This window comes from Arvicola amphibius, chromosome 13 (assembly GCF_903992535.2).
Source record: "Arvicola amphibius chromosome 13, mArvAmp1.2, whole genome shotgun sequence".
NCBI lineage: Eukaryota > Metazoa > Chordata > Mammalia > Rodentia > Cricetidae > Arvicola > Arvicola amphibius.
The window spans coordinates 72,093,538-72,116,692 of record NC_052059.1 but is presented as its reverse complement, the minus strand read 5'-3'; the positions used below and the strand labels follow the sequence as shown (position 1 = coordinate 72,116,692).

The 23,155-nt window shown below is 40.5% G+C and overlaps 1 protein-coding gene across 1 annotated transcript in view; it reads right to left on the bottom strand.

The window, feature by feature from the left end:
• Adk (adenosine kinase) overlaps positions 1 to 23,152 on the bottom strand; it is a 387,740-nt gene extending 364,588 nt beyond the window's left edge. The window contains exon 1 of the mRNA XM_038309653.1: positions 23,030 to 23,152. Coding sequence (XP_038165581.1) covers positions 23,030 to 23,091 — 62 coding nt within the window. The 5' untranslated portion in view covers positions 23,092 to 23,152. The remainder of the gene's footprint in view (positions 1 to 23,029) is intronic.
• Between the last annotated feature and the right edge of the window lie 3 nt (positions 23,153 to 23,155).

The following is a 23,155-nucleotide window of genomic DNA, read 5'->3' as shown; positions in this document are numbered from 1 at the left end:
TCAGAACTGGGCTAATTACATACACTACAGCAAACATTATCACTGGAATGAGCTTAAGGTGTTCTGACATGTCTAAGACTTTTATAAATACCCAAGTCTCCCACAATTTTATCCACAAGGCAGTAATCCAGTCACACACAGCTTTCTAAATAGCTAGAGCATCTTACAAAATACTTTCAGAAATTGTTTTTCTTGGATCTCTATTTTTAACATTTCAACCACAATTTCATTTGTTAGAATGACTTTTATTTTTAAAATCAAAAGAAAAAAAACTGTTCATTCCCATCCTCCAAGAATTTCGGGGCAGGCCATCAGAGTATAAAGCATTTACATATAATCCCCGTTATGAGGAAGCCGAGGCAAGAGGGTATAGGATAAAAAGACTATTAAACTCAGATATTTTGCATTGGTATGGATTTTGGTATATTGATACAAATTTAAAGTTAATTTTGTTACACTGTGTATATGCTTCCATTCTTGTTTGGGGTATTGTGCTTATGAAGCTGATTTAAAAATGCAATGTATAAATAAGAAATGAGGTTAGTAGTTAATACTCAAACTTGAAGTCACAATAGATATGTTTTCAATGTTACACAGGTATATTTTATCAGATGATAATTTCAAACACTTCAGAGACCTATAGAATATGGCATTTAAAATGTTTAATAACCTAAGGCATTCATGACAATAAGACATATCTTCTCCTGGCATCACCTATTTACTTCATAGAGGGATGATGAGCATTGAAGAAACTCCATAGAAGTTTGCTTTCATTGTGGCAGGGTTAGCCATTTGTGCAAGAAACTGCTTTTCCCTTGACCGCTTGACAGTATGCTGTATAAACTGGACATGCAGGACCCATGGGAAAGTGACTCTGTCAAAACAAGGTGGGATGGTCCTTCAGGGTTGCTGCTTCACAGAAGAGTCTACCAGACTTTCTGCAGGACACAGAGGAAAGCAGCTGACGAACTTTGCCAATACAAGGTGTATAGTCCGCCAAACTTCCTGTTTCACTGAAAAGTCTGCCAGACATACTAGGCCCGTAAGCTAAAATTGGATGCACCAACATTGCAGAGGATCTCTGGGTGACTTATTGTCTAGGCAAAGGTCTCTGTTTTTAAGTAATAGTACTTCCTTCTGGGGTCTCTGATGAAGTTAAAGACTAAATACTTAGAATTTCAGTTTTTCTTAGTTATGATAAAAAGTAAAGTATAAAACTTTGCACTAAGATAAATAATGTAATGTTTTCTCTGAACTTACTAAATACAAACAGGTTGAATATTGTAAATCTTACTTGAAAACTGTTTTTGTTGTGTTAAAGTTAAAACCTTTCATTTTTATTTAGAAAAAAGGGAAAATGCTATAGAATATTATTAAGCTGTGTCACCTTTGTTTATGCTGTGGAACATTTGTTTTAATGATGCAAAGATGTGTTTCATTCTTTTATGTTGTATTTGTTTACTCTGTGAAGCTGTGTTACTTTGCCTGTCTAAAACTCCTGATTGGTGTAATAAAGAGTTGAATAGCAAATAGAAGGCAGGACAAAGGATAGGCGGGGCTGGCAGGCAGAAAGAATACATAGGAGAAATCTGGAAAGAAGGAGATGGAACGAGAGAACAAGGAGAGGAGGATGCAGGGGCCAGCGACCCAGCCACACAGCAAGCCATGGAGAAAGAAGTAAAGAAAGATATACAGAAATAAAGAAAGATAAAAGCCCAGAGGCAAAAGACAGACTTGTTAAAGTTAAAATGAAAGAAAGAAAGAAAGAAAGTTAGGAAGGAAGGAAGCAAGCAAGCTAGTCAGAAACAAGTCAAGCTAGGGGTGGGCATTTTACTATTATTAATAACTATTATTAGTAATTTCTATCTCAGATATCTAGTTTGTACAATCAATTTAAACATGGGTAAATTATTTCCCACTAAAATATTGTTAGATTCAGAAGTGACCACAATATTCACAAAGGTTCCATTGTTAAAAATTTTAACCTGAAAGGTAAGTCCTTTGTCTAACTCCTAATGCTTGCCATTTTCCACAGAGGAGTAAACTCAAGTGTGTTCTCTAATACAGAATGCATTTGCAATAGAAAATGTTCTGAAAAATAGTCACATCTCCCTGGTTAGTTTTGAAATGATGGAACTGACATCTAAGAATTCTTCCTTTAGGGGCTGGAGAGATAGTTCAGTAGTTAAGAGCACTGGCTAGTCTTCCTGAAGACCCATGTTCAAGTCCAGAACTGACATGGAAGTTCACAAACTATCTGTAACTCCAGTCCTACAGGATCCAATAATTTCTTCTGGCCTACAAGGTGAACAGGCAAGTACAGACATGCATGCAGGCAAAACACCCATATACATTAATAATAACAATAATAGTAACAACAACAACATAATTTTTAATTTAAAAACTCTTCCTTGGAAGAAATGGCTCTTTGGTTAAGCACACTTCTAGGTTAGGCAGTTCTCAAAGGGCTAAACTACAGCTCCAGGGAACCTGACGCCCTCTTCTGTACTCTGAAGGCACTTGTACTCACATGTGCACAAGCCTACACAAACACATAAATTTAAAATAAAAAGTATTCCTCAGCGGGGCATTGTTACACTTGTCTGTAATCCCAGCACATGGGTATCAGAGGCAGGACTTTGAGATCAAAGTCAGCTGGGCTACGGAGACACACATTGTCTCAAAAGCACAAAGTTGACTAATTGATGAAAAGTTACCCTATAATAGTAGCCCATGCCTGAAATCCTAGCACTTGGTAGACTGAGGCAGAAAGGTTGCAAGCCTAGGACACATACCGAGACTCTGTTTCAAAAAACTAGGAGGGCTGGAGAGATGGCTCAGAGGTTAAGAGCACTGGCTGCTTTTCCAGAGGTCCTGAGTTCAATTCCCAGCAACCACATGGTGGCTCACAACCATCTGTAATGAGATCCAGTGCCCTCTTCCTGACTGTAGGCATAAGTAGACAGAACACTGTACACATAATAAATAAATAAAATGTTTAAAAAAATTAAGAAAAAATTAAGCATCTTTCTCCCCCCCCCTCTCGGTGGTGTGGGGGTGAGGGGGTGGTCTATGTGTAGCCCTGGCTGCCCTGGAACTCACTTTATAGACCAGGATAGCCTCGAACTCAGAGATCTGCCTGGGACTCAAGGCATGTGCCACCATGCCTATCAAAAGTAATCATCTTTCAAAAAATAAAAGAATTAGAATCTTAGATATTAAAGAAATGTCTTGGATACATACTTCAGTCCCATTCTGAACTTCTGACCCACAAACTCTTGAAGATTAACAAAAGCCCCTAACTTTGGAATTGGAAAGCACAGTCGCTGTGAATGCATTTACATTGTAGCAACAGATCCTATGCATACACATAACTAAAAGTTTCACAAAGTCATGGTGTACTGATACTTTTCACCCTCTTCTTCCCCTCAGCCCTTAATCCAAGGAAAGGCCTCCTCATTAAGGGACATCCAAGCTCTTCTGCCTCAGTCTCCTTAGTACTGAGAATTACAAGAGTTGACCACCAATATGCTTCTGTTTCTCTTTTATAAAATACTAGTTATGCAAAAGACTAATTCATAATTTAGTCTGAAAAACACTTTTGTCTGTACTCTCTTTTCATAGGTGAATTCACAAACTTAGTACAAAACCCTCATAAGACCTTCACATCCAATTCCTAAGTCAAAGCTCTTTTTCTTGTACCAGGCTAACAGCCCACATGAATTACAAAATATATGCAGAGCCCACATGTTACAATGCATAACCAACCAGATGCTTCTGACAAACTCACATAGCTCAGATTAGAGTGAAAAGCCAAGAACCTACAAGGAGGTCATAAAGGAAGAGCTAAGAGGAACCAAGATGTTTCTTTTTTAAGCACATCTTAGATTTCTCTTTCCCTTCCATATTCTAAAATCTACTTCCCTCCTATTTCTTTTTTCCTATGCTTATCAAGCATGACAAAAGTGAAATTTTAAAATATTTTAAATGCACCGGGTGGTGGTGGCGCACGCCTTTAATCCCAGCACTTGGCGAATCTCTGTGAGTTCGAGGCCAGCCTGGTCTACAAGAGCTACTTCCAGGACAGGCTCTAAAACTACAGCGAAACCCTGTCTTGAAAAACAAAAACAAAAGCAAAACAAAAAAAAATTTAAATGCTATTTAAAGAAATTTTGCAATCATACTCAATCATACTAAAGGAGGAGGTTGAAGAGATGGTTCAGCAATCAAGAGCACTGGCCTTCCAGAGGACCCAAGTTCAATTCCCAGCACCCACGTTGTGACTTACAATTTTTAACTCCAGTTCCTGGGCACTCAATGTCTTCTTCTGACATCTGTGGACACCAATACCCACAAGGAGTATGCAGACATACATACAGGCAAAACACTAATATACATGATTGTTTTTAAATAGGCTACCTGGAAATTTCAACATTTCTTTTTAAAGGATACTTTTTATTTATTTGCTTGTTGTTTTTGTTTTGTGATATTTGAAACTGTGTCTCGCTGTGTAGCCTTAACTGGCTCAGTCTCACCACACTGGTCTCAACTCATAGAAATCTAATTGCCTCTGCCTCCTGATTGCTAGGATTAAAAGTATGAACTATTACTTCTGGCACCATTTGTTTGGGTTTTTTTTTCATTTTTGGCATTTATTTATTATGTGCATGGACTCACACACGCCATGACGTGTGTGGAGATCAGAGGACAATGTTTCGAGTTGGTGCTCTCTATCCAACCTGTGGGTCCTAGAGAAGGAACTCGGGTCATCAGGCTTAGTGGCAAGCGTGACCTGCTTAGCCAGGTCACTACCCCTGTTTGCTTGGTTTTAAGATAAGTCTTGCTGCTGCTGCGTAGCCCAAGATGATTTCAAAAATGCAATCCTCCTGCCTCAGCTTGCTGAGTGCTGGGGGATTCACCAACACACAAGCTACCAGAAGGTTTTTGTTTGTTTGTTTATACAACTGCCCATGGCCCGAGGCCATTTGTGTGAGATTTCTACAGCAAAGGATTTTTCATCTCTGATTTTTTGGGGGGTTTTTTTTGTTGTTGTTTTTTTTTGGTTTGGTTTGGTTTGGTTTGGTTTTTCGAGACAGGATTTCTCAATAGTCTTAACTATCCTGGAACTCTTGTAGACCAGACTGGCCTTGAACTCACTGAGATCTGCCTGCCTCAGCCTCCAGAGTGGAGGGATTAAAGGCATGCACCACCACCACCTGGCTTCATCTCTGCTTTTTTGATAGGATTTTAAATTATTAACAGTATTAACAGATTAGCAGTTTCTTAGAAGATTACTAGTAATTGTTCCCTGCTAAAGCAAAAGCCTGTTTAATAATTTAATTCTATACATTACTGCTGATTGTTGTTTCGATCTCAAAATTGTAGATAATTGATAAAAACATTATAAAATCACATTACAGTTTAAATCCTAGTCCCAAAACTTAATGTATGGTTATAGGCAGAATATTTAAACCCTCTGAACCCAAGTTTCTGCATTTTTATCCTGTATTTTAGAGATTTTAATTTTTATTTTTATGTATGTGTGCATACATGCCCCACATATATTTATACCATGTATTTACAGGTGCCCATGAAGGCTAGAAGAGGCATCTGATACAGGTGCTGGCAACTAAACTAGGGTCCTCTGAAAGAGCAGTAGACAATGCTAACTGCTGAGCCATCTCTCCAGCCTCCATCCTACACTATCTTAATAATTAAAACACTAAAAAGATAACAATCGAATTGTTAGAGTCGAGGACAAGTATGATATCTCTTACCCGGGACATTTTACCTAGTAACCATGAGCAAAATTGGTTTTCATTACTGGAAAATTCAATTTCAATGAGTGAAGCCATTGGCGAAACAACCACTAAGTATATCCCACAGAGAATATTTACTCTTAGTTGAAAACACTACACACATGGAGCTGATGAGAGGCTCAGCAGATAAAGGCATCGGCCAAGCATGGTAAGTAGAGTTTGACCCCTAGGACTCAGAAGGTAGGAGAATCGACAAACATGAAATGTGGCACAGAGGGTGCACATATTTAAACAAATAAAAAAAAAAGATTAAGCCAAATTATTTAAATTTCATGCGAAAAATAAAAAACTGAAGGCCAGTGACAGTGGCACAGATCTTTAAATCCCAGCAGAGACAGGAAGCAGACGGGATCTCTGTGAGTTCAAGGCCAGCCTGGTCTACAAAGTGAATTCCAGTACAGCCAGGACTACACACAGAGACACCCTGTCTCAAAATACAAAAAAAAGAAAGAAAGAAACAAGAAAACTGGAAAGTCGAAAGTTGAAAATTGATCACTGAACACACTGCCATAAACTTCTTTAAATAGAGTGTGCATCTACTGTACACAGAATTCACTTTAAGGGCTCTCAAGAAGGAAGAGTCAAAGGCCCTGAGTGTGAGATGAGAGCCCACTATGGAGGAACTCTTGACCTTTGGATCTACTGCCTCAGCTAAGGACAGCTTAGGTGATGATGTCAGAAAGATCAATAAAAAATGTAAGCGGGTGGGGGTCACGGGAGAGGTCAGGGGGGAAGGGGAGGGATGGTAGCAGAGTAAAATGTATGGCGCAATAAAAATAAAAAAGAAAGAAGAAAATGTAAGCAGAAAGTAATTACTATTTTCTTTAAATATGTTGTTTTCATCTTAAAGAAAATAAAAAAACTCTTTATTTGTTTTAGAATATATTAGAATGGGAAGTTAAAAGATGTGGGATCAAATCTCACATCTGATTTTTAATATCTACTAAGGGAGTAAGCTAGCTGTGTTTCCTTAGAGAAACTAATTAACCTCTCCGGGTTCAATTCTCACAACAGTGGAAACAAATACTGACTATCTTTGGAAGGAGCTCTCCAAGCATTACAATCTGGAGTCTAAACACGTCTAATGAGTCCCAGAAAAAACCTATATGTAACTCTGAATCGCCATTCCAAGCTTCTGGCTCATCCTGAGGTCTGCGAGCCAAGATTTACAGGAAATATCAGCTCTAGGAGGGAATACTTTCCACCCACTGAAGGAATCTGCCCTCAACCATGACTCTACCCTTCTCCCACTCTCATCCCTCCGGCCTTTCCAAGCAGTCCTTGGTGAGGAAGGCTAAAAATTAATCGAATTTAAAGAAGCAAAACCATGCCTAAAGGAGGCAGGAAACTTCCCAGCACCCAGAAGGCAGCATCAGAGGGTTCTCCATGAATTCAAGGCCAGACTGGTGTATATGACAAGTTACTGACAAACCAGGACTACACAGTAAGACTCTTGTCTCAAGTTGAAAAAAATTTTTTTAAAAAAGACAAGATTATGGGCAACAAGGAAACTGTTAAAGACTTGATATTTATAGGATACCATCAAGTCTTCAGAACGCAGGCACGCTTCACACAGAACTACGACCAGAGGGCTCAGGTGTGCTTGTGAGCTCTCACCAGCAGAAACACTCTTGTTCACTTAGCACAAAGGAGGAACACCGCACTGGCAGGGAAAGGAATGCTGAAGCACAGATCCCTGCTTTCTGTCTGTAAGCACAGAAAAGTATTTCTCTACAAAGTGTCCTTAGGCTAGGTGTGGTGTTATGCCCCAGAAATCCAGCACTTGGGAGGCTGAGGAAGGAGTAACCCTGCAAATTCAAAGCCAAACTGGGCCACATTGGGAGTTCAAGACTACCCTGGCCTACATGGGAAGACCCTGCCTCAAAAAAGCAAAAACAGACAGCGCCTAATGAGATGACGAGCAGATTTCAAACCCAGGACCCATACAATAGGAGAGAACTGTTTCCACAGTTATCCTCTGACCTCCACACTTGTGCTATGGCATACAAGCATCCTTATACACACACACACAATAAATAAACAAATAAACAAGGTAAATGTAAAAATTAATTAAAAAGAGAAAGGAAGCCAGGTATGGTGGCACATGCCTTTAATCCCATCATAATCCACAGAGGAAGGCAGATCTCTGAGAGTTCCAGACCGGCTTGGTCTACAAAGTAAATTCTAGGCCAGCTGTGGCATGACCCACTGGTTGCGCAGTATACTGCATTACACAGCACCCTAGGAATCTAAGACTATCACTGACATTCAATACTTACACAGAGAAACCCTGTCTTGGAAAAACAAACAAACAAAGAAACAAACAAAAACAGAAAAAGAATATCCTTAGGATATTTAAACATAGGGATGAACTCATCCAAAGGCCAGCTTATCATACAGAAAACCTATACCCCATCCACCCATTAAAAAAAGACACATCTTTTTCTTTGCATTATTTAAAATACTATTTTATTATAAACATTTAGTACTTAATGAACTTAATAATAAAATTGTGCTTTATTATAACAACTTAAATCTAAACAGTCCAATTGTATACATTTAGACAATAAAACAGACAAGTCCAAATGGAATTCGTTAATGTATGGCTTCTTTGTTTTGGAGTGTGTGTGTGTATATTTTTGTGTTCCTTTTATGATTATTGTTGTTTTTTTTTTTTTTTTTTGAGACAGCATTTTTGGAACAGCCCTGGCTGTCCTAGAACTTGCTCTATAGACCAGGCTGGCCTCAAACTCACAGAGATCCTCCTGCTTCTGCCTACCAAGTGCTAGAAAAGGTATTCACCACCATGCCCAGCATTAATACGTTTTAATGTGCCTTCATATGTTATCTCACATTAAAAATACACCAGCCAGTTCATTGCAAGTGTGTGAGACAAAGCCTCAGTCACAAGACATCTGCATTACCTTTATGACAGAGCAGCTTAAACTTCAACCATACTAAGAACTAACTTGATACGATCTCAGCAGTGGTAAGGACACACAATTTTGAAAACTGTTTAAGAAAGGACTTAAGACTTCTTCAGTCATGGCTGTAAGCCAAGAATATGTTCAAATCTCTAATGTGGTTAACTTCAGCACATGAGGCCTGTTTTTTGTAAAAGATAATTTTCTTGTATTCCAATTAGATGGTTGTTTAGACCAGTTCTGGGTTTCAGGGAATGACATGTTTATTTTGATTGACATAATGTGTGTGTGTGTGTGTGTGTGTGTGTGTGTGTGTGTGTGCGTGCATTAAAGCTTAAAGAAATTTCAGAAAACCTTAGAAATCTGCATTAATTCCTTTACAATACTGTTTGCAAGTGACCCTTTCTCTGAGTAGACTCAAACATTTTTTAATTAAAATATAGATAAAAACGTCTTTAAAAGGACGCTTGGCATGACCCACTGGCTGCACCCTGGGAACCTAGAATTGTGTCACTGACCTTCGCTGCTTTGGGGCTATCACTACACTGCAAACATAACACATACCAGGGACCTGCTAACATAGGGGAAAAGATTCACCACTCAGACAGATAACTAAGATATTCTATGTAAAGTCAGAAAATCTACTCCTCTACCAAATAAGCAATTCTAGTGTATTAAAAAAGAAAACACTAGCAATAGGCCATTAATAAAGTTACTGTCTATATAGGAGAAGTCGGTATGTCTGGAGTGAATTTTCCCTGTGGACAAATGCAAGAAAGAACCACCAGAATCAAAAGCTCATTAGTCTCAAAACAAACCAGGAATTCAATCTAAGAAATTAATTTATCTATATCATCTTCTAATGTCAGATTCATTCAGTGTAACAAAAAAGGAAAAAGGTCATGAAACCATGAAGTATTTTAAGGTTCTATCTCCATCAATTAAGTTAAGAATTTGAAACTAGGGGAGGTAGGAGGAAAAGTTGAGGGAACAGGATAGTGAAGATGGAGCAAGGACAGAGATGAGAGCAAGGAAAGAGATATCTTGATTGAGGGAGCCATTATAGTGTTAGTAGAAACCTGGCTCTAGAGAAATTCCCAGGAATCCACAAGGATGACCCCAGCTAAGATCCTAAGCAATAAAAAAAGAGGGTGTCCGAAATGGCCATGCCCTGTAGTCAGACTGATGAATATCTTAAATATCACCATAGAACCTTCATCCAACAACTGATGGAAACAGAGGCAGAGACCCGCATCAGAGCACTGGGCTGAGCTCCCAAGGTCCAGTTGAAGAGTGGGAGGAGTGAGAGTAAGAACAAAGAGGTCAAGACCATGATGGGTTCACCCACTGAGACAGTCTACCTGAGCTAATGGGAGCTCACCAACTCCAGCCAGACAGGAAGCTAACAAGCATAGGACCAAACTAGTCCATCTGATTGTGGTTGACAGTGTGGCATGGCTGGGGCAGACTGAGGGGACACTGGCAGTGGCACCAGGATTTATCCTTACTGCATGTACTGGCTTTTTGGTAACCTATTCTCTTAGGATGTATACCTTGCTCAGCCTATATATAGTAGGGCGGGCCTTGGGCCTTCCCCACGGCAATGTGCCTTACCCTCTCTGAGGAGTGGATGAGGTGGGAGAGGTCAGTGGAGGGAATGGGAGGAGAGGAGGGAGTGGGAACTTAGATGAAAAAAAGATTGTTTTCTTTTTAAAAAAAATAAAAAGAAATAAGAAAAAATATTTTAAAAAAAGAATTTGAAACTAATACAAAAATTCATTCTATACTTATCGAATGCAAAAAAACCCTTAAATGATAATTTTGTTTGTTTGTTTGTTTGTTTGTTTATAGGTTCTCACCGGTTCACCTTGAGTCAGTAACTGGAACCAACATAATATAAAAAACCAATTCCTAAAAGTTGTCCTCTGACTTCTACATACACACACACACACACACACACACACAAACACAAACACACATACAAACATACACACACGTGGGGGTGAGTGGACAGGGAGAAATTAGAAATTTTTTTAAAAAATTAAGAATTCATTCAACATAAACCACATGTTAAACTGCATGAAAGGAGCATTTAGTGGGGCTAAGGGCTTCTCATCTAGTTTGCTGACTTCGAGCAGCAATTGGTGAAATAAAATATAGACACAGCACACAGCAATAAAGCACAGCACAAAGTACAGGCACTCGAGAGGCCCTGTGTAAGCTGGGTAGTGAAGTTTTATGTATAGACAACTTGACCGTGAAGAACGAAGCTTTTTTTGGATTAACTGATTTGCAGGGTGGTCTTAATATTTTATGTATGTGCCATATTATATCAATTTTTCTCTTCTAGGTGATGACACCATGTCACTCTACACTCTACAAGGTACTGGCAGCAGTGACTGCTGTCTCAGACTAACTCCTGCTTCCCCACGTATATGGACACCGCCTCCACTCACTCACTCTCTACAAACACTAGCACCACTTCCTCCCGTACCATCCCAGATGGGTGTGGGAGTAAGAATATGCCCAAGGCTGGCCAAATATTTACAAGTGTTATAACCTCTTAATGAAAAGTTGCCTTTATTAGTATGGCAACATCTTATCTCTTTATCTCTCTAACTAGCTTTAACTAGCTTTGGCTTGAAGCTTCCTTTGTCCCATATAAGGACAGCTATGTCTACTTATATACAGTTTCCATTTGCCTGGCAATATTTTTCCATCTTTTGATATTGAGTTTTTTGCTATCTTTTCTGGCTAAATACATTTCTTGAAGACAACATATACTTGGTTCTTGCTATTTAATCCAGTCCATTAGTCTACATCTTTTTAATGGTAGGCTGAGGTCATTTATATTGAAAGTTATTAGAGAAAGGATTTGTTATTTCCTATGAGTTTGTTTAGTGATGTTCTGTTTTGCTGATTATTGGTATTTCTCTTCTTTCCTCTCACACTACTTTGGAGGTGTTGCTAGGTCTAGTTTGATTATGTTCCTTTCACAGAGTGTGCACTTCCACTTACTCGGGAGGAGGCCATCTTGCCATCCCACTAATCAAATTTTAAAAAGGTCTTTCTTGACTATACAGTAAGTTCAAGGCTAGCCTAGGCTACAGGAAACAAGAGAATAGCAACTGACTTATAAAAAATTATTGATTTTTTACAAATTCAAACTCCACAGTTGACTATTTAAATGTTTAATTAAAGACCCACCCTTCCTTTCTTAAATCCTGGAAGCTAGATATATTTTAAAATTCCGAATGTTACAAACTGCAGGAAGGCTGACAAAATGGAGCACTAACATAGTTTATAAACTGCCCCAGAGGAAACTCATGCTATTTGCCATTTAACAGACACTCTTGACAGGTACTAAACAAAACAAACATATTTGCCTCAGACAGTTCTACAGACTTTCATAGTAGTTTGTTTCACTGCTAAATTGATTCATTTCTATTTCTATTAAAATTGGCTATTTAAATGTCAACTTGACACAAACCGGATTCATCAGAGAAGGATGCCTCAATTAAGATAATACATCCGTAAAATCAGGCCGTAGACAAGCCTGTAGGGCATTTCCTTAGTGATTGATATGGGAGGACCCAGCCCAAGTGTCATCCATGGGCTCTGCATCAGCACCTGCCTCCAGGTCCCTGACCTGACTGCCCTCAGTGATGGCGAGAGCTGAGGAGGCATAAGCCAGACAAACCCTTTCCTTCCCAGGTTTCATCACGGCAGCAGTGACGTAAACAAAGACATCCAGCCTTAATTTTTTTTTTTACCAGTTTTCAGAGCTTTGGTACTTCAGAAATATGGATCAAAAGATTACAGCCTACATTTAAGTCATAATAATTATTTTATGATGTTTCAGATATATTTGGTGTCCCAAGAGATCCATACTGTAATGGTGATATTTTGCCATTCAGCACCTAGTCAGTGAACATAAAATTCTCCAGCTTAAATTTAAGAGTCCTAATAAACATGTTTGATGGCTGATCTTGGATGTCAACTTGACGATATCTGGAATCAACAAAAACGCAAACAGCTGGGCTGCCTGTGAAGGATTTTCTTGACTGGATCATTTGAGGTGGGAAGAGCTACCAGAATTCTGGCCACACCTTCTGGTGGCAGTCTGTCTATATAAAAGGACATGGGAGAAGGAAACCTTTCTTTTCAAGCTGTCTTGTTTCAGAGGCAATCCTTCAGGGTGTTAAAATAGACTTTTTCAGGATTTTGATGGGCACTGAAGGCTGATAGCTCTCTCAAACTTACAGACTGGGACTGCCGAGACATCCTGGCCTTGTAGACTGAACAACTACCTAACTCTTGGCCTGAAGATCCGTTATTGGACTGCTTGGACCACAGCCTGTAAGCCACTTAAATAAATCTCTTTTATATTATTTTCATTCTTTTATCTCTGTTCCTTTATTGAACCCTGACTAATAACTCATGTTCAAAGTAAAAAAAAGTTAGAAAAAAAATTTTAAATACACACACACACACACACACACACAAATCCACCACAATCCAACAACCCCACAAACCTTCTACTTAGATTTAACTATTATTATCATTAATTTTAAAGATGGTTACATTATGTTGCCCAGGCTAGTCCCCAGTTCCTGTGTTCAAGTGATCCTTATGTCTAAGCTTTTCAAGTAGCTGGGACTACATTGCCACACTACTACCCAGGTATCACAATTATTTATTTCAATTTTTAACCAAAATTTATAGTCAATTTTTCACCTTTTTATACATGTTAAAATAATTAGAATTAAACATGTCTATATTCTTAGGAAATTTTTTGTTTGTAGATTTGGGGTTTTGTTTTGTTTTTGCTCTCACCAATTTGAATATTCTCTCAACCAGAGACACTGTTTCTCTGTGCAGAATCCTGAATGTCCTGGAGGCTTTTCTGAAAAGTCTAATACACTTATCTCTACCAATATGGTTTCCCACCATTCACATCTTTTTTCCAAAATGTGAAATCTCATTTTTATTTTACTATATTTTTTTGGTTTTTCAAGACAGGGTTTCTCTCTGTAGCTTTGGAGCCTGTCCTAGAACTCGCTCTGCAGGCCAGACTGACCTCAAACTCAGAGATGTACCTGCCTCTGCCTCCCAAGTGCTGGAATAAGGCAGGAGCCACCACCACCCAGCAATTTCTCTTTATTTTTTAATCTTTTTCTTTTATCTTGTTTGAGACAGTATCTCATTTAGCCCACAATAACCTATATAGTTAAGATGAGCTTAAACTCTCTTTTGTTTGGTTATTCATTGTTTTTTTTGTGTGTGTTTTTTTGTTTGGGGGTTTTCTTTTTTTTTTTTTTTTTTTTTTTTTGACAGGATTGGAGCTCACTATTTAGACCAGGCTGGCCCCAAACTCATTGAGATCCACCTGCTTTGTTTGGTTCCATCCCTGCTGAGAATAAGGTCTGCACCATCACACCCAGGGACCTTAAAATCTTGATAGTCGAGGGCTGGAGAGAAGGCACTGAGGTTAAGAGCCATCAATTCAATTCCCAGCAACTACATGGTGGTTCATAACCATCTGTAGTGAGATCAGATGCCCTTTTTTGGTGTACAGGTGGACACGTAGAGCACTCATATACAGAAAATAAATCTTTTAAAAAGTCTTGGTACTCCTACTTCACTCCCAAGTCTATCTCACACTTCTCTTTCTCAAGCTGGAAAATAAATAGCGAACCCCAGCCCTGTTATTGAACTATACCACCACTCCAATTATTTTGCTCTAACTCACTAATTTCCCCTTCAAATTCATCTGATCTGAGTCTATTTTTTATATGTGGGTTTAATTATGAGAACTCCATCTCTAAATCCTTCAATTTCATTTCTACATATTTCTTATTCATAACATCTTATTTTTTGGTGAACACTTGTTTCTATAGATTTTTAAAAGTCATTTTGGAATCATTCTACTATTTCCATTCCATTTTAAGTGAATTTACTTCCTGTTGGCTGTACCTATTTATTTTCTGAGGGTCTTACTTCTTTCTTCAATCTCAGACTTTCTCCTTCTCACAGGAGTTTTCAGGCAGGTCACTACAGTTACAGAACCGATGACCTCCAAGCCCAATGCTTTGTTGTAATGATCTGCCTCTTTAAGAGACAATCCACGCCTACTCCCTCCCTGCTTGCAGCCTTAGACACTCTCTCTCTCTCTCTCTCTCTCTCTCTCTCTCTCTCTCTCTCTCTCTCTCTCTCTCTCTCTCTCCTCCATCTTCCTCTGGAAGAAGCAGCTTCTGCCTCTCCCCACTTCTCCCCTTCCCCTCCTCCCCTTCTTCTCTTTTCCCATCCCCTCCATAACCCACCTAATAAATGTCTGCATGGTGTGCCTATCTGTCTCTCACCCACCCACCGGGGACTAGCCACCTTCAGAAACCTGCCACGTGTTCTCATGCCCAAGGACTGGCTGCTTTCGGGACCCGCTGCCCCCAGCCTGCCAGGGATCCCACAGCAATTTTTAAGAATCATTACACTTGTACTAGGTGATAGTAGGGAATTTACAGCTCCCAATGCTGAGCCATGTGGCAATGGGGCTACTTCTGTCTTCACTTCAGACCACAGCTCACTGAAGCAGCAGTGGGCACAGGTGAGTTCAGCTCCCAGGCAACCACAGCCTTGTTTCACCAAGGCTCTGACACCAGAGCCCCCACCACGTCACCTCCACCAGTTCCTGAACTGCATACTTCATCCCTTGGAGATGTTCATCTTTTTTTAATTTTAGATGGCTTGTTTGTTTATTAAGGGTTCACAGCATAGGACCCTCTGAGCAAACTCACTAAATTGCCTAGGCTGGCCCAGAACTTATAGTCCTCCTACCTCAGACTCTCGTGCTGTTATAACATATATATACCACCAAGTCTACCTCTTCTTAAGTATTTCTGTTTCTTTTCTTTTTAAAATTTACTGGTGGAGAATTTGGTGCTGAATAGACACCATAAGATAAGCAATACCATAATAATAGTAATTATTCAACATTTTTTCAGATTTATTCAACATTTACTATGTTTTATGTCTATTTTCTTAATAGCTAACAATTTCATGAGGTAGATGCTCTTACAAACTCTATTTTACAAGGGAAAACAGATGCACAAAGCAGGTAAATAGCCTTACCACGATAATCAGCTATTAGGACAGGAATCACACCACATGTCTCGATTCCAGAAACCACCTTATCCACTGCCTTCCACCCGGACTAGAAAGCTCTTTAAACCTTCATTCCCTTTGCCTCCCATCCCAATTGTGAACATTTCACACAGAGATGGGATTTTAATCAATGGAGAGAAATAGAGCCATGTTCCAGGATGGAGTGGAGCTCATCAGCTCATCTTTAGTATTATTCAGTCTGGTCCTATATTTAAAAATCAGAAAAAGTCTTTAATGCCAGTCTTTGCCTAGAGCCCTTTCCATGTTTCTTGAGCTCAAGCACCTCCATGCCTGTCCCGATTCCCAGGGCTAGTCAGTCTGTCTGTCTCTCTTCCTCACTCCATCCTCAAGTACACAAAGCCCAGTAAAGGATCTTATACAAACTGTGTCTAGAAGAATTTGCTTTCTATTCCTTCATAGCCTAAAGACTTAAAGGATTAAACTGTAAATATAAGAGAAAAAGCTGAATCCACAAGAGCAGGACTGGGCCAGCTACCTGGGCCAGAGCGGGTCTGGAAGGGTGAACCCTGCAGACCTGAGACAGCGAACTCCACAGGAGCAGGTACAGGGCACCAATGGCTGAGCGAGTGGGCCAGAGCCAGAGACCACTGCGGGTCCAGGCACCCATCTAGGAACTCCAAGGGAGTAGGCAGGAACCAGAAACTTCTGTGGGTCCGGCCAGAGATCAAAAACACTGATGACAACTTATGCTGGAGAGGATGTGGGGTAAAGGGAACACTCCTGCATTGCTGCTGGGAATGCAAGCTGGTACAGCCCCTTTAGTTATCAGTGTGGCGATTTCTCAGAAAATTAGGAAACAACCTTCCTCAAGACCCAGTAATATCACTTTTGGGTATATATCCAAAGGATGCTCAACCGTGCCACAAGGACATGTGCTCAACTATGTTCATAGCAGCTTTGTTTGTCATAGCCAGAACCTGGAAACAACCTAAATGCCCCTCGACTGAAGAAAGGATAAGGAAAATATGATACATTTACACAATGGAGTACTACACAGGCAAAAAAAAACCCAAAACCAAAACAAAACAAAACAAACAAACAAAAAAAAACCGTTATCTTGAAATTTGCAGGAAAATGGATGGAGCTAGAAAACATCATTTTAAGTGAGGTAACTCAGACACAGAAAGACAATTATCACATGTACTCACTCATAGGTGGTTTTTAAACATAAAACAAAGAAAACCAGCCTACAAATCACAATCCCAGAGAACCTAGACAACAATGACAATTCTAAAAGATACATACATGGATCTAATCTACACGGGAAGTAGAAAAAGACAAGATCTCGTGAGTAAATTGAGAGCATGGGGACCTTGGGAAAGAGTTGAAGGGGAGGGGAGAGGCAGGGAGAGGAGCAGAGAAAAAATGTAGAGCTCAATAAAAATCAATTTAACAAAAGGAACTGGCAAACTTGATTTTAGGCTACATTAATAAAAGTATGGGCTTTTCAGTTCCTATAGCCATACTGATGAATTTCTTGCATATCACCATAGAACCTCCACCTGGCGATAGATGAAGAAAATGACTGAGCCCCACATTGGAGCACCGGACTGAGCTCCCAAGGTCCTAATGAGGAGCAGAAGGAGGGAGAACATGAGAAAGAAAGTCAGGACCGTGAGGAGTGCGTTCACCCATGGAGACGGTGGGACAGAACTAACAGGAGATCACTAACTCCAGTTGGAATGGGACTGATGGAACATGCGACCAAACCGGACTCTCTGAATGTGGCCGACAGTGGGGGCTGACTGAGAAGCCAAGGACAATGGCGCTGGACTTCGATTCTTCTGCATGGACGGGCTCTGTGGGAGCCTTCTCAGCTTGGTTGATCACCTTCCTGGACCTGGGGGGGAGTTGGGAGGACCTTGGTCTTAACATAGAGTAGGGAACCCTGATGGCTCCTTGGCCTGGAGAGGGAGGGAGAGGGGGATATGGGTGGAGGGAAGGGGAGGGAAGGGGGAGGAAGAGGGGAGGAGATGGAAATTTTTAAATATAAAAAAATAAACCATGGGGAAAAAAAGTATGGGCTTTGATAGGGCTTAAGAGGAGGAAGGGTACCAATCAGTCCTACTCTGTGCAACAAGATTCTAGTTGAATAGTTATTAAGACCAGACTTTGTTCAATACACCAGAGACATTTTTGGCCTGAATAAATTTTCCTCATTTGATCTTAGCAGACCACTATGAGAAGCACATGCTAATTTTTTTAATCTTCCAGAAATTTTTCCAAAGAGGGGGAGGATGTGTTTTATAAGACATCACTAAAACTTTCCTCTGATCACCCAATGATACTTACGGACTTGTTTTTAGGTTTATAGTGCAATTTTAAAACACGGGATGTATGGTGACGTAGGGACTGAGAAAAAGAAAACTAGTGGTATATGAGTTAAACACTTAGGAAGAGTATTTGGAAAAAGCTCAGTATTTGCCGGTTAGAAAGTTGCTGCCTGTTTCCTTTTAAGTAATACTAAAGATAATACCCTTTAATAATCTTTTTTCAAGTGTACATGTGTGTGTGCTGGTGCATATGTTTGCATAGACATGGAGGCCAGAAGACAATCTTAGGTGTCATCCTTTGACACGAGGTCCCTCGCTAGCCTAGAGCTTGCCAGTCGGCCTAAGGACTCTGTGCTTCACCTTCCCAGTGCTGGGGTAGAGGCACACCACACTACCAACACATTTGGCATTTTTCATGTGTTCTGGGGACCAAATTCAGATCCTCCTGCTTTACCCACTGATCCACCTTTCCCCACACCCTTTGAACAATCTTTAATTGTGAAGGCCAGAGGAAATCATGACAATTGGCTCGCAGGGTTCAATTTTTCCTAACACCAAGTTCATAGTTGCAAACTTGCTTTGCTCTGGTGATTAAGTAGACTTGTATCTAAAGTAGATATGGCAGAACTGAAACTGGAGGCAGAGAAACCTGCTAGAAAGCTACGCAAAAACTAAGCCAAGATCAAGTGTACACTTCAGAAAAAGGCAGGCTCACACTGCTACTATGATGCAGGAACAGTGGGACAAAGTACAGGTTTAGGACGAGAGACAGATGTGCTTGCATATGATGGAGGAGAGTTATCTGTCTATGTTACTTTCATTGGTTAATTAATAAAGAAAACTGCCTTGGCCCTTTAAGAGAACAGAAAATTAGGTAGGCGGAGTAGACAGAACAGAATGCTGGGTAGCAGGAGTGGGGAGACGCTTCAGGCAGTCGCCATAGTGAGTCTCCATGCTTCTCCTCTCCGAGATGGACGCAGGTTAAGATCTCTCTTGGTAAGCCACACCTTGTGGTGCTACACAAATTACTAAATATGGGTTAAAGGAAGATGTGAGAATTAGCCAATAAGAGGGTGAAACTATGGGCCAGGCAGTGATTTAAAAGAATACAATTTGTGTGTTGTTATTTTGGGTCATAAGCTAGCAGGCGGCTGGGAGCTGGGTGGGAATGCAGCCCACCGCTCCCAATCACTACATGCATAAATGTGGCTTTAAATGTCTGCAAATCATTTGGGGATATTCAACAGTTAAAACTAGCTTCTGAAAACTGGGTGTGGAGGCAGCCCATAAACCCCAGCACTGGTGAAATGGAGCCAGGAAGATCAAGGTCATCCTTGGTTCCAAATCATGCTCAAGGCCAGCCTGGACTGCATGATATTGTGAGACTTGAGAATACACAGACAGAAATACCACATATGAAGATGCTCACTCTGAAGCCTAGACACTTAATACCATCTACTCCAGTCAATCCCCAAGAGTGGACCTGTCTCCAGTATAATCTTCCTAAAAAGGCAGATACCTTATTTCACACTGGTTAACTTCTCATCGTCTCACTAACATTCAGATTTCATTTTCCCAATTCTACTTAGTTTCCAGGAGAGTGGCAGCTGGATCTTACCTTCTTCTCTCTATACCCAGTTTTTAGCACCACACCTAAAATAGCAAGTACTTGAAAGACAGACGGAAAGAACAGACTTGGCATGTGTTCAACACTACTTGGAAGGTATTGTGTCTTCTCTGAGGTGAACTCTGAAGCAATGAACTTGGATAAGACTTCCAAAGAAGAGAAAAGAAAAAAAAAGTAGTCCTTATATAAATGTCTGCTACTCAATTACTGTTCCTACCTGAAAGGATGTTACAATCGGATTCTTTCTTTGGAGTCTTAGTAACTGTCTTGCCCTGAAAAGCAAGCAGCCTAGAAAACAATAAAGAGTAAGACAGGAAGATAGCCTTGCCAGATGGCCTCCCTAAGGCAACTTCCCACTCTCAACAAGACTGACAATTTTGGCCTGACCATCTCTATCATAGGGTGGTGTCTCTGTACTGCCAAGATGCCTAGAGTATTATTTAAAACAAGGGTGGGAGCATCATGATGGGGGTCAAAGCAGGAAATCTCTGCTGTAGGTTTCAGATGTTTACAAAGGTTCTCACTATATAGCCCTGGCTCACCTGAGGCCTACAGAGAGATCTGCCTGCTTCTGCCACCAAACTGTTGGGATTAAAGGCATGAGCACCATGCTAGCTTTTCGTTTGTTTTAAATTAATTTATTTGTTTATTGTGTGTACACGGGAGTGCACACCAACCGCATGGGCCTGCGTCTGGATCAACAAGGGTGATTAGGTGAGGCAGCGGCACTGAGCCATCTCACTAGCTCTTTAAACTGTACCCCTCCTCCGCTCCACCAAAATTATCACCAGGTTCTGAGAAATGTTTCTTCTAAGATAAAATTCCCCTAGTTAAAAACCACTTCCTAGGCTGGAAGGATCGCTAAGTGGTTAAGATCACCGACCGTCCTTCCAGAGGACCCGGGGTCAATTCCCAGCACCCACATGGCAGCTCACAACTGTCTGTAACTCCATTTCCAGAGGATCTGATACCCTCATACAGACACGCAGGCAAAAACACCAATGCACATAAAATAAAAATAAATTTTAAAAAAAAACTGCTCTTGCGGAGGAGTTGAGCTTGGTCCCCAGCTTTACCATCTTTACCTCCAGCTCCAGGGCATCCAAAGGCCTCTTTTGGTATACAAATAACACAAACACACATATATACACATTAAGAATAAAAATAAGAATTATTTCCCTAATGGTAACTGAACTTCTCATAGATTTCTAAATTCTTATCCCCAATATCTATAAATACATTTCATTAATTTACTTGTTCCCCACTAACTCTATACATTAAATTGTGCTAATAATTTATAAGCCATTTTCCCTAACAGTTAAACAAAATTGGTAAAATCTCTTAATTGTCAGGCAAATCATAGAGTAATTCACTCTAAATGCATTATCATACAGAGATCCTGAAAGGTAAACTAATACAGAAAATAAGAAGTCAATTGCAATGGTCTCTGCATAAAATTAAAGAGTTTTGTCCCCATAGTCAAAATACCTAATCCTTTAACTTCGCCTCTACAGATGGCTCTGGGTTAGCATTAAGTAAATTGAATTTTACTCATCTAAATTACTTACAAGTTTTAAATAGACACAAAGGATAGATATGTGCCAGTTTCCTTTTTGGTTAAATTGATATGTAATAGAAATGTTTTATTGGGTTGTTATGGTATTGAGTTAAAATATGCAGAATGCAGAAACAGTACCTGGCATATACATATTTAAGTGTCAAGCATTACCGTGGATCATTTTTAAAGACACATAAGCAAACAGAGACATGCCTTCGATGTTGTGTAAACACGCTAGAATCAAAGAATAAACCTGTATCCTGATACCCTGGGTTCATATTTCTCTTCCTTAAATGTTATTTAAACTTCAATACCTTCATTTGTCAATATGAATAATCTCTGCCTTTCTTTCATAGAGCTTCCTTGTATCATTACTACAGATGGTAAGCATTGTTAAACTTGATCATCATTGTATATAAAGCATTGCTTTTATTAAATGAAAATCTAAGGAGACAATATCTATTTACATAGTGGGGGCGGGGCCACGTGTGAAGGTCAGAGGACAACAGAAGAAAAGGTTCACTCAGTCCACCACGTGGGTCCTGGAGTCTGAACTCAGGTCAGCGGACTCGGCAGCCAATGCCTCTATCTGCTGAGCCATCCCACTGGCTCACATAATCTAAAATTTAAAATAAAACATCCTCAGGTTGTTTTTTTTTTTTTACGTTCGTGGTATTAGACATGCACAATAACCCTCTAAGAAGAGTAGGCATACTTTAAAGCCGGTGGAAAGAATTTGGGTATCACCCATTTCATCAAGAACAAGATACGGGATCCCCACTTAACCTTTTCAGTTGAGAACAAATTATTCTTTTGAACATGGAGAAGATTATGTTGAAGGTAATGGAATTTGTCTCGGATAATCAGGAGCAGCCCCACAGTTTTAAATCAGTTTGATGTGTCTATTTTTAGATAGAAAAATCACGGCCCTCCACTGAGCACTTCAAAGACATCAAAAGATTGCACGCGCTGGACTTTATACTTATTAGGAAGAAATGTGATTTAACAAAACGGCTTTATATAAGTGAAAGTTGCAACATGCAACATCAATTACATGTGTGTAAGGTGTCGGGAGAGCACTCCGCTGTTACCAAATACACACACACAAAAAAAAAAAAAAAAAAAAATTCCTAACCATTTAGCTAACTGCTACTCCAGCCAAAACCTCTGAGGTAGATTCCGGTCCCGGGTAGGGGGGTCTCCAAAGATGATTTCAGAGAGATGACAAAAAAAAATATCAAAACGCTCTTCCGTACCGCCTTCCGAAAAAGCCCAAGAATTTTATCTTTCTCCAGGGTTGAGGAGGCACTGGGTTCCTTCCCGCTATACCCCAGGAAAGGATGCAGCTCCAGATGGGTCCTTTGCGGTCGCGCTAGCGCAGCCCGCGAGGACTCACTCGCACGTGGCGCCAGTGGAAGGCTCGGCCCCCGAGCCAGCAGCTCTGATTGGTCCATGGCTGCCAGGGTCGGGAAGGCACCTGAACGTGGTCCAAACCAAGAGGGCAAAGAGCAGCCACGCGGGCAACTCCCGGGCTGCAGGTCCTGCGTGTTGGCCCCACGAACACAAACATCCAGCCGCGCCAGCCCACGTGGGCTTGGCTCAACACAAGCGCTGTCTCCCTCCTCCCCACATCGGGCCGTTCTCACCTCAGCGCTGGCGGCGCTTCCACCTTCAGCTTTTTGGGCTTCGGCTCCTCAGCAGCTGCCATGATCGCACTCTCACCCGTTTGGCTCTACCGCGCGTCCCGCCCCTCAGCCGGTGGCTCCGCCCCC